The sequence below is a fragment of the Scophthalmus maximus genome, chromosome 9, assembly GCF_022379125.1.
Source record: "Scophthalmus maximus strain ysfricsl-2021 chromosome 9, ASM2237912v1, whole genome shotgun sequence".
NCBI lineage: Eukaryota > Metazoa > Chordata > Actinopteri > Pleuronectiformes > Scophthalmidae > Scophthalmus > Scophthalmus maximus.
The window spans coordinates 1,629,949-1,646,318 of NC_061523.1; the positions used below are offsets into that span (position 1 = coordinate 1,629,949).

At 43.1% G+C, this 16,370-nt stretch overlaps 1 protein-coding gene and 1 long non-coding RNA gene across 4 annotated transcripts; one reads left to right on the plus strand and one right to left on the minus strand.

Moving 5' to 3' along the window:
- Positions 1-390: 390 nt before the first annotated feature.
- elf2a (E74-like factor 2a (ets domain transcription factor)) lies at positions 391-12,166 on the minus strand. 2 transcript variants are annotated; one of them, XM_035649555.2, is made up of 9 exons: positions 11,741-12,166; positions 10,094-10,177; positions 8,132-8,426; positions 7,512-7,619; positions 5,564-5,677; positions 5,213-5,296; positions 4,023-4,215; positions 3,566-3,820; positions 391-1,663 (listed from the first exon to the last, which is right to left on the minus strand). In XM_035649555.2, exons 2-9 carry the CDS (start codon positions 10,166-10,168, stop codon positions 1,102-1,104), a joined length of 1,686 nt encoding a protein of 561 aa, XP_035505448.1. In that variant the 5' UTR covers positions 10,169-10,177; positions 11,741-12,166; the 3' UTR covers positions 391-1,101. The 2 variants fall into 2 exon arrangements, with proteins under 2 accessions (XP_035505448.1, XP_035505447.1); XM_035649554.2 differs by having other exon boundaries at positions 5,564-5,680; positions 11,741-12,165.
- LOC118319288 lies at positions 8,318-10,273 on the plus strand. 2 transcript variants are annotated; one of them, XR_004795940.1, is made up of 3 exons: positions 8,318-8,456; positions 9,640-9,811; positions 10,072-10,273. It is a non-coding gene; the product is annotated as an uncharacterized LOC118319288 (long non-coding RNA). The 2 variants fall into 2 exon arrangements; XR_004795939.1 differs by having other exon boundaries at positions 9,640-9,732.
- Positions 12,167-16,370: the final 4,204 nt, after the last annotated feature.

Consider the following 16,370-nt stretch of genomic DNA (forward strand, 5'->3'; position numbering starts at 1 on the left):
ACTTTGGGTACGGGAGACCAACGCGCTAACCACTAGGCCACAACCACGGAGTTGCAGCACTACCCGCTACCACGTCTATTAAGGTGTCGACAATTGATGTTTACAAACTTGTTTTCGATTTACAGAGTCGGGGCTGAGCGGAAAACCCAGATTTTTTTCGGCGCGCGCACAGAACCGACAGCTAACGGACAACGAGGAAGTATTTCGCTCATTTTTACAAAAAGTGTATTGCTTTAGAATCTCTTACTAGCCCTTTAACACGGAGTGTGAGCTCAACAGCTGGCGTGTTCACAGAGTGGCATCGTTTCTTAAAAAAATCACTCGTCAACATGCTGAGCGTTCTGGCACTTGATTGTCACAGAGGGCGGAATTAAAACCACTTCAGACAGGTTTCATTAACATTTGTCCTCTTTTATAATACACATATTAAGTAAAATCTACTTCAATACATTGATAGTACAAGAAAAAAAATATCATATCATACTTCTGTGTCGCACACCGTTTAGTTCTTTGGTCTCCGTGCAGATGTCGTCTTACTCCATTTTGATGGGCAATACAAAAAGACGCTGGTGACGGGAGCCGGCGACGGTGCTGTGGAGTAACAGAGCTCTGCAGACAAACCATGAAAGATGGAGGAAGAGGAGGAAACAAAGAGAGAAAGTCCGACTGCGTCGGCTCTGTTACAACTGCTGAGTATCAAAAAATGCTTTTTACATTTCTGTTTACAACAAAGTCTCATTGGGCTTTTTATATTAGGTTTGATTACAAAAAGGAGTTTATCATGTACAATCTAAGGCTGCCCAAGTCTTCTGAACGCTGAACCGTGTGTGTGTGTGTGTGTGTGTGTGTGTGTGTGTGTGTGTGTGTGTGTGTGTGTGTGTGTGTGTGTGTGTGTGTGTGTGTGTGTGTGTGTGTGTGTGTTTTTTTACAACAGTCCCTTTAATCCTTTGCGGGGCTTGTCTCCCTGGAGACGGACTTTCGGCTGGGAGTCTGAGAGCCAATGAGAGAGAAGCTCTTCTCCGAGGCGGGGGAGGTGTGGGATATGTCCTGCACCTCCTCAGCAGTGTCCACAGTCACTTCCTGTACGCCCCCCTCCCCCCCTCAGGATGATGCTGCTGGTGGGCTGGAGGGGCGCGGGGCCTCGACTGCTGCTTCTGATTGTGCCGCCTCAGGTTGACAGCTGGAGAGCTTCGGGGGCTGCGGGGGGACTTTGACCAGGGCAGCGTGTGGCTGGCTCACCTGGAGCTGAGGCAGTCGCTGAGCCACCGCCGCTGGTTTGGCCAGAATGAGCTGCGGCGCCGAGCGACCAGCTATCACCTGGACCGTGGGCGCAGCACCGGCCGCAGGCTTGGCAGCGGCTTGCTGCTGCAGCTGTGTGGCGACGGGTCTGGACTGGATGAGCTGCGCGAGTTGGCCTGTGGAAGTGGCCTGCATGAGCGTCGCCAGCTGGTTGGCCGGGATAGTGATGATGGTGATCTTCTCCCCTGCCTTGGAGCCAGCGGGCAGCATGGTGGGCAGAGCCTGAATCACCAGTTTGGGGGTCGTGCCGGCTGGGGCGTTTGCCATTGTTACAGGTAACCCTGCGCTGGTGGTGAGAATGGACGAGGAGTTTAACGTCACCTGACCAAGTGAGTTCATGACCAAGGGCATGGCTCGGAGTGGCCTGCAGGGGGCGACACAGGAGGGAGAAGATGTTCAGTGTTCACTTATCTGTTAGAGTAAACGCACAAGGAATAACAAGATGTGTTCTGGAGATTACACAGAAACTACAGAAAAGATTTCCACCTCATTGGTGGACAGATAGGTCAGGGACCCAGAGGGAAGAGATCTGGACAAAGGGGGGATCCGGAAATGTTTCAATCACTTTCTTTAACATTGCGAGAAATCCTGAATGTTTTTTGGGGTTTTTTTTTACATTTTCACCAGAGCCCAGGTAATAATTCTTGGATCTTGATGAAGAAAAAAAAATCTGACATTTTTGGGGGACTAATCTACGAGCGTCTGCAATTTGCTGCGGCTTGATTTTAAGTCAGGAGGTATGCACTCTACTCACTGAAGTTTTTAATTGGTTTTCCTTCACACCATGAGGTGACCAAACATATTTAAAGTAGTTTGTTCAACATTTTGGGGGAAAAAATTCTTACCAAGATTTAAATAACAAGATCAGAAAGGTTCTCATGTCTAAACTTGAAAGATGAGCATGATCGTCATGTCCCAGTGATTCACATTTGAAAACTGATGTTTCAGGTCCAGAGTGACTCAGGCTTTTATTCTGACAATCACATGAGGAGGTCAGTTAGAGTGATCAGGACTGGCACAGTGAACCCAATACATCAATTATTTTTAAAGCCACCAATAAGTCAATATTACTGGGATTTTCGATGACAACACTCACCGCCCACTTTATTAGGCACACCTGTTCAATTGCTTGTTAACAAATAGCTAATCAGCCAATCACATGGCTGCAATTCAATGCATTTAGGCATGAAGAGGTGGTCAAGACAACTTGCTGAGGTTCAAACCGAGCATCAGAATGGGGAAGAAAGGGGATTTAAGTGACTTTGAACGTGGTATGGTTGTTGGTGCCAGACGGGCCGGTCTGAGTATTTCAGAAACTGTTGATCTACTGGGATTTTCACACACAACCATCTCCAGGGTTTACAGAGAATTGTCCGAAAAAGAGAAGTGTTATTAAGTGAACCTAATAAAGTGGCCGCTGAGTGTATGAGTTATGGAGTAGTTATTGTACTCTTCTGATGCAATCATCACAATTCGCAAATGTCACCATAAAGGGTTAATGCGAACGCACCATGGACCAGGTTTTAAAATGAAATTAAGTGTTTCAGTGTTACCACTAGGATTTTTTTCAGCAGCCGGGGCAAGCATTTACATTTGTAAACCAACACTGTAGCTACATTGATCCAAATCAGTGTCATGCTGCCTTAAATGTTTGTCCAGATTCACAGTGCGACTCGACTTGCAGCTAATAAACGTCCCGCATTCACTGCACTTGTCTTGACTGTTTAACTAGGTCAATGTTTCGCTCTGTGGCTCATCCGATGACATGCATGTTAAGCGCTAGCTTAGTGCTAGAATGCATGTGACAGGCGCTGTTACGTTGATGCGATCTTTTAGGAACCGATAAGCAGAAGAGAAAATTTAACTTTTTCTCACGGGTACCCGGTAACACTCTGTCCTTACTCGTGTCTCTCCCTCCATCTCCTCGGGGCCGTGTCGCCCAAAATGTATACAGCGCTCCGTCGTTGTTTCTTGTCGTGTCAAAATAAAAGCCCTTGCAGGGTCGTGTAATTCAGACTTCATGAAAAATTCATCAAATTCTGAAGCAGCGGCGGCAATAATTTAATGAAAGTAGAGGAAACCCTGTACTTCACCTGCTGAAATATGGTTTAGGGTTACGAACAAAATTAATCAGTTGAACAGATCAACACTCAGGTTTGTAGTTTGAGTAGGAGGAGCCTGTTAGCCTGGATGACTTCAGCCATATTTGATGACCAGGCTGAACCTCATTAAAGACGTGTTTATTATCACATTGAAATGCTCAGACCTGGTGGCGGCACTGCTGGGGATGACAGTGACGTAGGTCTGCTGGGGCTGGATGGCAGCGGGGGAGTTGGCACCCAGGCTGGCGGCGCCTTGCTGGTGAGCCGGGTGCTGTACGGACACCACACCCTCGCCATCCTCCACCTCCTCGCCCTCCTCCTCATCCTCGATCACGCGGATGTTCTTCGGCATGTCTTTGAACTGGTAGGCCAGACGCTGACCCTCCACCTTCGCCAGGATGCCCCGCTGGTAGTAATACCTAAACACACACACACACACACACACACACACACACACACACACACACACACACACACACACACACACACACACACACACACACACACACACACACACACACACACACACACACACACACACACACAAGGGCTGTGTTACGATGCGTGACAGACACAGACAGAGTTCAGGACTATGAGGCAATTGTGGAGAAGCTGGGTGACCTCAGGGCTCGGCCCATGGTTTCGTAGTTCATGTCGGGCTTGTTCTTGTGCTTCCCCCACAGTTTGGACACGGCCTTGGAGTCGACCAGTTTGAAGATGCCCTTCTCTCTCTGCATCCACTTAATGTAGCGGGGGCAGGTGTTCTTATCCTGCAGCAGCTCCAGCAGGAACTCCCACAGGTAGGTGGTGTTGCCTGAAGAGTGTTGACACAGCACAACTGCATGAACCCCTGCTGCTCGTGAGGAATAGCAGTAAGAAATCCCCCAAATATCAAAGACTTATCTGTTGCAACTGCTTATCACTGTATGATTTTTAACTTTTTGTTGTTTGTTTGTTTCTCTCTTTGTTGTTGTTGGGATTTTACTGCTCTGGTTGGGCCGCGAACCCACGACTTCAGGTATGGGAGACCGACGCGTTTACCAATAGGCCAAAGGCCCTGAGCCGTAGCGCCACCTGCTAGCAGGTCTCTTAAGGTGTTGATGAGTGATGTTTATAAACTGCACCCGGATTTTTTTCCCAGCGCACACACAAAAGCGACAGCCAACGGACTGTGAGGAAATGTTTGCTGATTTTTACAAAACGTGTATTGCTTTATAATCGTTTACTGTCCCTTTAAAGAGAAGTCTTATTGGCATGACAATGTTTACCCTAGAACGGTTTCAGGCCTGGTAGTGTGCACCAGATTTTTTTTTTAGCACTATCACCAATAAAAAAAGAAACTCATTTTGAGTGAGCTGCTCACAGGAACTTACTGTGGCCACACAGGCACAACCACAGGCTTTACTTGTGGTTCTAAAACCAGTCTGGATCCCAGACAGAGTTGTGGGGACACGCTCCCTTTTCCCTCAATTTGGATGTTCGTCCCCAGCGTAAGAGACATGCTCACAGTTAGTGAATCTGCATTTCATATGCTCTTGTTCTGCAGTCATTTAAAAGTGACTCTGACAGGAGGAGTTTGACTGACATTTCATAACAGCGCCACCCAAAGGCTCCAAAAGGCAAATTATTATTGCTAAATGAATTGGTGAAGGTAGGTGTAGGGACTAGTGTTGTCGCCTCACAGGAAGAAGGTTCTCCGTTCAAAACTTTCCAAACTTATTGATATGTTAATCATATGTTACCGATCATTTCTTAGAGGAATGCATCCAAACCAGCAGTCCGTATGTTGCACACAGTGAGCTGATACACACCTTTGCCCTCCCTCGGTCTCTTCTTGATGCCCAGTTCAAAGGACCCATTAGAGGCAGGCTGGTGTGACTTTGGCTTTCGTCCACCTGCACGCACGCACGCACACGCACACGCACACACACACACACACAGGTCAGTACTGTTTCACCGTCTCATGTTTTGAGTTCAGTCCAGCTATATATAATAATAATAATAATATATTGAATTCATACAGCACTTTTCGGGAACCCAAAGCACTCTGCATATGAAGCCTACAGAGATGAAGCACTATGGATCAGAACCTCTGTGGCCTCCACAGTGTTTTACATTCTACTTTACATGACAGCACCGGAGAGTGTAGCAGGGATACTGACTTCCTCTCTTCTTCTTCACAGCAGGCTCACAGTCGGGGGGGATGGGGAAGGACTCCTCCTCTATGGGCCCACACTCTGTAGACACCTCCACCACCGTCTCCATCATCACATCCTCTGCTGGGGTCAAACACAACACAACATCAACACTCTTCTTTCTGCTGGAGCAGAGCGACAGAGTCATCAAGATGCCTGTGAAACTGCCAAGATGTTGATGCAAAACCATATGTGTGTTAGGGGTGAACAATTTGGGGAAAATATCAAATTGCAATTTTTGTAACAGATATTGCGATTTCATTTGCGATTATAATTAGCATGCACACACACACTGACAGAGAGCAAGATGTGCTGAAGAAGAGAAGGGGAGAGAGCTCCCTCTCTGTTAGCAGTCTGTCTCTTTAACAAGGGAAGAGTCGTGGTGTTCGTCACCTCGCGGTGCCACGAGACGTTTCATAAGGAGTAACAGTTTCAAACAACATTGTTTGGTTGTGTGTTTGTCACTACTTTCACTGATTGTTGGCCATACACTCGTCATGTAGCTGCTGTGGCGCTGTGTCAAGCGCTGATACAGGTTGGTGGTGTTGCCCCGTGAAGTAGCAACGGTAGCACTGCATGTTCTGCACAACACCTGACGGTTCACAGCATCGTCCTTTTTAAACCCGACGCGCTGTTCCTCTTCAAGACTAAAGTTTCCGCTGTATCAGTTTCCGACTGTTCTGTCGAGCAGGTTATAGTGCAGCATGACTGATGCTTGTTCTTGGAACCGAGTGCTCCACTCGCTCGCGTATCACGTGATCCGTGTAGTCGCGTCCCTTACGGTTAGAAAATTGCGTTTTATCATATCACGATATTATCAAAATGCAATTAATCGTTCAGCCCTAGTGTGTGTTATACTACATTCCCTGGCAACCTAACCATGTCAATGTTTCCCCGAGGATGGAGTTGTGGCAGCGGAGGTGAAGTGCGCTTTTTAAAATGTATTTATCTTTATCTTACAAATGGTTGAGGGTGAGTATGTGTTTATTTAGTTTGATAAACTTTCCCTCTGTTTATTTGAAACTTTTTTAAAACCAGATTGGACACATGAAAAGTCTGGAACAGCAACATGATTCCACTTATCTGTAAATATCTGCTGCACTTACTCAGGTTACTCTAAACTCTTTTGTCCAAGTCAGGACACTCTAGAATGATGACTCTGGTTTTCCAGTGATCTGATTGGTCAGTAGTCGGACTGGTGACTGGCTTTGATCTCTTATCTTGAACTTTACCTGCGGACCTGACTGTAGATGTAGATCCCAGGAAATACAACCTGATGGTCTGAAGTGTCCCGTCTCAAATTCATAGTTTGATCTTAAACTCAAATGTATTTAGTGAAAAATACAAGCAAAGGAGTCAGACTTGTTTTTTAAGGAGTGGACTGTATGTCTGTTTTAATTTACTTTACCAAAAAGATTATGTTTATAATGCTCTGGAAATACCTAAAAATAAATGAACAAAGATTTCAGAGTCTAATATAACGATGATTTAAGTTTTTCTTTTTTACCCTGGCGAGACAAGCACCAACCTTATTTGAATGATTCTGTTCAGCAAGATAAATTTGTGATTAAGCTTAGTACAAAAACGTTTTTGTTAGATACTATGTACACACCAAAAAAGGTATTCTGTTAATTATAGAAAATAAAAGGAAAACAAGCAAACAAAATAAAATCCTGGAATTGTTCTGCCCCGCCCCTCCATCATCCTATCCCAGCATAGAAATAAATTTAGTTCTAACATCATATTTATTACATATGAGCATTTCGAAAAAACCCAACCAAATATAAAGTGAATGCATGACTTCCTCTACCCGTCTAGCCCTCAGTAAACATGATACATCAACGACAAACGCAGAGGTAAGATATACTGAGGAGCTCCACTCGGAGCTCACTCCTGTGTGTTCTTGTGTGTTTACCTGTGTTGCGTTCGCCGTGCAATCCTCCAGGAGACTCCATGTGCAGAAGTGCTTCGGCCGCTTCGAACGTTTTGTCGAAACACACCATGTCGTGACCCGACAGCTCCACTGGGAAGAGGAACACAGAAACTGTGTCAGAACACTGAGTATGCTCGCTGACGAGACAGTGAGACCGGACCTCTGACACCAAACGAGATAATGTGACTTTCACAGACATGATTGCAGAGCTATAACCTCTGCTACTCTGAATTGTTGACTTCCTGATTTTGGGTGTGTAGTTTCCCGGTTTTTGGTCTGAACTGTGAGATGTTCATGTCAGCAGGGGGGCAGTCTACTGCCGTCCCACAGGACAAAAGCAGCTCAAGTTCAAGGAGAGCAATTTTTCTCTCAGTCAGACCTACCCACCCCCAATTCTACATTCCCTGGGCAAAAAAACCCCAAGATAGCGTTGGTCAAAATGCAGACTAAAGGCTTCAAAGCGGCAGGTCACAAACCATTGGGTGACATCATGGTGAGTGCCACTCGGGTGAATCCCATCTCACCCACACAGAAGATAGTCTTCAAAATAACCACAACTATCAATAATTCTACCTGAGGGCAAACTTAACGTTCCTGCTCACCAGTCTCAGCCACCTCAGTGACCACCTCCTGCTCCTCGGCCACATCCTGCATCAAATACGTCCCGTCGTCGTACACCAGGACCTGGGCCGAGTAGCACTCCTCCACCTGGGCGCTGGGCACCTCCTCCACAATCACAGCTGGACAGCCCTCCTCCTGCAGCACCACGCCCTCCTCCTCCTCCTCCTCCTCCTCCTCCTCCACATCTTCCTCCACCTCGTCGCTGCCCACAATCACCGCCTCGATCTCCTGCTGAACCACCTCCTCTTCCTCCTCCTCGGCGGGATGCTGCTCACACTGAACGCGGTTGGGAATCATACAAAAAAGGTGAGCTTTTTACTGATGAATAAATAAATAAAATTCAGTTTAAATAATTTAAAATCCAAAGTAATCATCCTTGGCTCAAGTGAAAGGCGCTATATAAATATAACTTGTTAATAATATTAATATATTTGAATAACAAACAATTTCTGAGCAGAAGGAAGTGGGAGGTTGATCACAGCTCAATCTAAAACTCTACTACTGGTCGGCTCAGAGGGGTGATGTATACCCTGCACGCTGTATATACTCCAATCACACAATACTAATGTGTTATATTGTAATTGACCCCCTCACACACACAAACCCACAATTGTGCGACTATGCTGGCGTGCAGGGTAATTACGACAAACCACAATCACAAACTGGTTTACAAACAGGTAGAATTAAATTTAATCTCATGTTATTGTAGAATCATGGAACAATACAGACGAGACCACTTCTATACAATAATGTAATAGATATGGGAGAAAATATTCAAAGAGTCCCTGTTTTATTTTCACTGGGTTTCGTCTGACACTGAATCCAGATCTTCTGGTTCACATTAGGAGTATTGTCTGACGGCGTGCTATCAGATTTTTTTATAGCTTTGCGACCTCAACTTGTGGCACAGCAAGCATCTACGCCTTCAATTAACACGTGCAGTAGGACGCTGCTCAAGGCGTGTGACATACTTATGACATACTAATGTGAGCTCACACGTCATTAGAATAACTATTAAGATATTATGGTAGATAATACACATCACAAACTGCTGTCTTAATCTCAGACAAATTTTGGCGACTGACCGACTTATGGTAATAATTGGCTGGTCGCTGCATTTGTGTGATACCTATTCATTTCCTGTCATATACTGTACCTGTACAATTTATGTATATATGAACACATTTTTTCATTTATCTATATTTTTTTAATTATATATACTGCAGTTTGTTGATGTTGGTTTGAGGTGGGATTTTGCAGTTTTATTCTTTTTTCTTGTTTAATTTAATAAATCATGAAAAATTAAAAAGCTCAACAGAGTGAAATATGAATAACCGAATAACTCATTTTTAATTTCACTTGTATTATTAAGGGTCTGAATCATTTTGACTCATATTTCCCTTCATCAAAAAAAGGAAAAACTGAAACAATCACACAATTTTACTGACATCTCAGTCTTGGTTTCATCGAAGCATCTTATTTCTAACAGTCTGAGAGTCTTTTAGGTGCTGAGATCCACATCCAACCTGACAGACCCTGAGAGCCTCTCTAGAGACAAATGGCAGGAAATCGCCACATCCAGGTGTGTGAAGCTCGTCACGTCGTACTCAAGAAAACTCAAAGATGTAATCGTTGCCAAAGGGGCTTCAACAACGTACTGAGTAAAGTGTCTACAATTCTACTTCTAACTCTTTTTTCTTTGTTATTATGGAACGTTGAGTGTAGATTGATGTGCGAAGAGATACATTGAAGTGATTTAGACTAAAATGTGGAAAAAGAGAAAGGGGTCTGACATGAGCCAACATAGATGACATATTGAAAACATTTGCAGAAAACCAGTAAGCTGATTGACACTTGATGATTGCAGCCTCTTTCTTCAACATTCTCTAACATGGTGTTTTGCTGACTTCCCTGTCTGCAGCTGTGGGGACAAACAGACGTACCTGCTGTGGTTCCTCCATGACAGTGACATACTCCACTATGTTCCCTCCACCGTCTGACACTACCACAGAAGTCATTACTCATTCCTACCAAAATAAAAGCACAGCGGGTCAGGACGGGGAATGTAGCACTCATGATACAGGTGAAGGATTTAGAGAAAAAAAAAACTAATTTATATACCAGTTGCGTGTGTGTGTGTTTGTGTGTGTGTGTGTGTGTGTGTGCAGGGGCTGTGGTCATGTGAAAGTTCCACAGGCGCCTGCACCGCTCATGACTTTGTCCCAGTAACGTTGCGATCTTTTTTCGTGACGAAAAAACATAATGTCACATTGTAGTCCAAAAAAATAATCTTCTAGTAGCTTCAGTTTTACACTAAATTCAATGCATAAGTGACCTAACAACAGACCTTTTAATTCAATAACACTGTGACTAAGTTTGCTGCGAATGCAACTTATGGGTCTGGGACTTTCTTTCGTCAAGCATTAACATCACAATCAGAAACAACATGTTTATGCAAGAGCCATAGACTGCAACAACTGAATAAAGTGGAATCACAAATAATTAGGGCCATCAGTAGTTTGGAAACAATACTAATGATTATTATGTTATGTGTAAAAGTATAGTTGCTTCCTACTCTGAATATGCTCCCTGATGAGAGCATGTATACCTGAAAAGCTGGATTGTAATTTAACCTGGGGCTAAACAGTGTGTTGGGAAATGATGGCAGGCTTACGTACGATTTCAAAAAATCATACCTATATGTCTATCGGGTGTTCATTAGATATCTCTCATTCAATAATGTGAAATATCATGGAGCTACTCTGCTCAGCTAACAGTTGCCTGATGTGGTATAGTAACTATGGTGGGCTGAGACTGGGCACAACAGTTCATCCTGCCAGTATAGACACATTAATATACGATATGAAATATTGCTCAGGGTGTGTCCGCAAAATTAAAGTGATGTCTCAGAGGCTTGGAGTGGAGAATCATATTTACTTCTACAAGAACGTAAGGGCTGAATGATGGAGTCCGTGCCCGATTCGGAAGGAGGGTCTTCTGACAGTTCCGCCACTACCGTAAACAAGTGTCCTGGGTGTGCGCAGCGCGGGATACTAAAGAGTCAACTATTGGCTAAATGCCAGCGCCGCTTGTTAAAAAACTGAGCGGCTGAAAAATAGTTGAGGGGGGTCGACGGTGTCGAACACGAGTGGTGGGTGCGAAAGAAATGACAGTAGCGGAGCCCTCTCGCCACACAGGCTAATGTTTACTTTCTGAAAAGTCGCTGCGCTCGCTGACACTCTGCGGCTAACGAGTTAGCTAACAGCTGTGATGCTGAACAGGACTTGTATAACTTCATTACTACATTGTGTACTCGGTCGAAGCAACGTCAACGGGACGATACAATACAAACGCCGACTACTCGTTTCAAGAGGAGACACCCAAACACAGCACTATAACTTGACCGTCATTACGGTAAGCTAAGCTCGAGTGGGTTAGCATTAAGCATTAAGCTAGCGCAGCTGCAGCATACATCGTATTTAATGAAGGAGTTCACTGTGACAGTGACCGGCGCAGCGAATTACAGCATGTGTGTTGAGTGTCTATCGGAGCCTGCTGGTGTGTTCATGCAACGAGTTTCCCCGCCTTACCTTGTTTCGCTTTTGGTGGCAAAAAGTAAGCTCCGCGGTTAGCGGTAGCTGGGCCTAATGTTAATGTTAGCTAATGTTAGCTAACGTTAGCTAACGTTAGCCGAGTTGACGAGGCCACAACGCCGACTTCGCTCGAGTGTACGGGCGCGCGCGGGTCCTCCGTCCCCCCGTGTCCGCGCTTTCAGACACGGATGCGTTCGAATGGAGCCGGGTGAAGGCAGCTACGAGCCCCCCGGGGTTGTGTTCAGACCACCGCAGAGTGTCTTGCTGCTTGTTATCCTGTAGCTTTCCGGCGCGCCGCCTCTCTTCGCAACAGACCGACGCGGAGGGTCAAAGCGCAGACGGCCGTGACGTCACGAGGACAAAGCCCGTCGACACTGGACGAACTCTTAGGTTGGTTCTGTCGTGCGAGGGCAGCTGCTACCTCAGGTCCGTCACTGCATTCATATCAACAGTGCATACCAATAAATGGAATGTTTCCATATGATTTGGATTAAAAGACAGGTTCCAAACTCGTAGGTTCTCACATATATACATGGTTTTAATTGTGATTTGTATGTTTTTGTGAAAGATGTGTGAAGCTGCGTCTGAAAGGCGCTATATAAATAAAGTATTATTATTATATACCATTATTTATATTTCTGCCTTTTTACTGTTTAACATTTTATTTGTATATTTATACAGGCTTAATTAAACTTACTCTTATTACTTTTATTTATTGATTGATTGATTTAATTTACTAAGCTTTTAATAATATATTTTATTAACCCTAACACAACATTTCTCTGTATTTTATTATTTTATCCTCTTATATGTATACACTATATACATATGTATTAATTAATTTATTCATTTTTTGCTATAACTCTGCTTCTAGTGTTTTCCTCATTGCAAATAGGCGAGACAGCATTTTCCTGGGATTCCTCATTCATGTTTTTACTAAATGTTTTATTGATTAATTTTTTTGCTCTTTACAGCCTTGCATCATATCTTTTGATCATGAGTAAATGCCTCTGTGTGTGTGTCCATAGGAGGGACAGGGGTATCCTTTTTTGTGTGTGTGTTGCATTTCTTTGTGTGAAAAGTGCTATATAAATAAAATCTGATTGATTGATTGATATGGACTTGGAATCAGTTTTTCTTCCTGTTCTCACAGGCCTCTAAGAGATTGCCTTCATGTGCACTTCCAGTAAAAAAGAAAAAAAAATAGAAACGAAGGAAAGAAATCCATGCAATCACACAGTTTATCTGAACATAATATGAGGGGCTAAGCAGTCTGGGTTCACCAAATCAAATTAGTCAAACTACAAAAATGTGCTTTCCTTGCCATGCAGGTAGTTCTGAGGTAATTGTCTCAGAAATTTCTGTGATGGCACCACAAATGCATAAATGAAATTTTGTTTTTGGTTCTCAAAGCACTGGGAAAAAGTATTTAAATTCAACGGACCCTGCGCATTGTATTAAGTTCCTATGTGACGTACCATAACTACGGAAGACGATTAATGGGGCCATGTCAATTGTGAACAATCGTCCACTCACGACAGATACAATCAATGACCCCAAGAGTGTTGAACTTTTAACACCAAATCATTTGCTCACGATGAAGACCTCTGTACCTCTTCCACCTCCTGGCAATTTTGTCAGGGGAGATTTGTATGCCAGGAAAAGATGGCAAAAGGTGCAATACTTGACAGAGCGATTCTGGAGCAGGTGGCACAAAGTATACCTGACCAATCTGAGCCTCAGACAACAGTGGCATAAACACAGAAGGGATGTGCAAGTTGGGGATGTAGTAATTGTTAAGGAAGACAATATTCCCAGAAATGAGTGGAAACTGTCCAGAGTTGTTGCAATAAGTGAAGATGACGATGGTCTAGTGAGAAAGGTTAAAATCCAAATAGGACAGAGAGATTTAGGAAAGAAAGGTGAACACTTGAAGCAGCCATCTTTTCTTGAACATCCGATTCAGAAGTTACTGGTACTAGTTGAGGTACTGGTACTATCTTCACATGCTGAGTGCCAATTAAAGAGACTGGCATGTACTGCTAGATGCTAGAGTCACAATGAAGAGCATCAGTGAAGTGTAGCAGCTCATACATTTCAGGACAGAAGACTCACCAGGTATCTTTTTATATATTAATTTTGTACAGTAAGATTTGTGTTTATATATATCCATTTTGTTCTCTTATGTTTGGGTTTTGTAAATGTATTAATTTCAGTTTTCACAGTGTTTGCTGGTTACAAAAAAGATGTTGCTGATTAAAGAAGAAAATGAATACTGGTCAAACAGTTGGAGCGTGTTTTATCTGTACTAGAAGAAAAGCTTTGGGAGTAGTTATAGTATATAAAGACAATCAGCGACTATATATAAAGATGATTGGTGACTATATATAAAGATGATCGGTGCCTGTTTATAAAGTTGCCGCCATCTTGTGCTGGTGACATCATGTGGAGTCAGAGTCTGCAGTAGTGATCGTGAAGTGGAACATTGGTATCGAGGCCCTGACCACAAACACACACACTCTGGACCAATCATGCGTCAGCTGTCAATATTGGCGTCTCAGCCCGTTTTTCTATCTTCAAAAAACTAATGAAAAGCAAAGTGATCAGAAACAAGGACTACCTCATATGACAGAAACCTCTACATATCCCATCTGGAGGGGGCGGGGCTTATTACCTACACTGCAGCCAGACACCAGGGGGTGGGACTTGTGACCTATACTGCAGCCAGACACCAGGGGGCGACCATGATGATTTGTCTCCACATTTGGGAGCCGTCATGTTGTCCATCTTTATTTGCAGTCTGTGGTTTATTCTTAGCAAAGTACAATTTACATATTTTAAGAAGTAATCCGTTCGTCTTATGTTTCTGACTTTTCTCTACGAGATTTTGTCTGCGTTGTGGGGTTTTTTTCCTGACCACATCTCTGTCAGATGCTGATCACCCATCATGCCTTGCTGGAGGGCACATCAGCATCACTCACTCAACCGATCACTCCGGAGTGCTGGTCAGACTCTACAACACAGTTTCCATTTCAATTTAAGTCACTATAGTTTCATTTATTTCACTTTACGTCAATGTAATATCATCAAATTAATTTATTTTACTTAACTTTTTACCATAGTTCGCTCAATTTAATTAATTTCAATTTATTTCAATTTTAATTAAATTTAATTATATTTCACTGTATTGTTTGATTGTGACTGGAACTTTGCTTAGTTTATTTATTCAAGTTGCTTAACTTTGAAGTTTTTATTTTTTTATTTAACAAAATTTCACTTTTCTTACTATCCTTGAGTTTACCGGATTACTTTACTCAAATCTCCTGTGGTTGAATTTATTTTACTAGAGTTAACTCAATTTCCTTTACGTAACTAAATGTAATTTACAGACCTTTATTTATTTTACTTGGTTAATTGTTTTACTTTGAAGTTGTTAACTTTCACATTTTTCTCACTTTACTAAATTCACATCCCAGTTGCTTTATTTTATCTCAATTGACTTTTCCTCATATACGTCACTCAACTTAATTTGAATTTTCTTATTCATTTACCCCACTGGACTTTTATTCTACATATGCATTTATTATGTAGACGAACTGAATCATCGCAATCTGATTTTTACACGGATGAATAGAACAAACTCGTTGTCGCACTGACGACTCTCTGCCTCCCCCTTCGGGCCTTCGAGGATATCTACATCGAGAAGAGGAAGGTGGTGAAGGTGGTGCTGGAGACGCAGACAAGATCTTCACCTACATCTTCATCCTGGAGAAGTTGCTCAAGTTGCTCAAGTGGCTTGCCTACGGCTACAAGAAGTAGTTCACCAACTACTGGTGCTGGCTCGACTTCCTCATCACCGATGTAAGTCTCCGGTTGGTTTACTGCACATTTACTGCTTCATTGATCCGTTGTTCGTTTGAGTCTCAATGAATATGTGAGGGTGACATTTTAATGTTTATATAAATGCAGTAGTGATGAAGGTGATGATTACAGCCACTTTTGTCATGGTACCAATCATGTAAAAGGGATAACCTTTGTAAGTAAATTATATTGGCATATAATATAATTATGTGCAAATACAAAATATGTACACATTGATTTATTTTTCCACGTTTTTCGATTTTAATTCAATCCTGCGTTCCTCCCATTGATAATATTCCTCAGAAAAATTACTATAATTCATCTGTACTTCTACTGTCTTGTTTTTCCATCTTTCTTTTTGTTTCCTTTTGCTTCCCAACATTCAAACAACAGAGAAAATAAAATATACCATGAGTAGCGGAAATTAAATGATCGAGGCAGTGAAAGATGAAAACAGAAGGAGAGAAGAGTCAAAATCCAAATTATAACACGTCATAGACGAACTGAGCGACTCTGTAAACATATTCACACTGTCAATAGAAGCAAGTGTACCGTCTAGGCTGATGTTGAGTTTACACCAATGCAAAGACGCCGAATAACATGGAATTCTCTTCACTCGCTCGAGTCAAAGTATTTCACCTGACGTGATGTCACGAAAGCCAGTTTGCGTTGAGATTCTACTGACGCCAGCGTCTGACGGCCGGAGTTTCTTGGGTTTTGTTTACTTGCGCAAGTAAATATAAATGATCCGTCGGCCAACGTGAAA

What these genes read in the sequence shown, in the direction of transcription:
- elf2a (XM_035649554.2), bottom strand. Translation starts at nt 10,168, where the DNA reads ATGACTTCTGTGGTAGTGTCAGACGGTGGAGGGAACATAGTGGAGTAT. An exon ending in TGTGAAGAAGAAGAGAGGAA is followed by an intron (nt 5,297 to 5,563) that starts GTCAGTATCCCT and finishes GCGTGCGTGCAG; the next exon opens with GTGGACGAAAGCCAAAGTCA. An exon ending in ACCATGGGCCGAGCCCTGAG is followed by an intron (nt 3,821 to 4,022) that starts GTCACCCAGCTT and finishes GTGTGTGTTTAG; the next exon opens with GTATTACTACCAGCGGGGCA.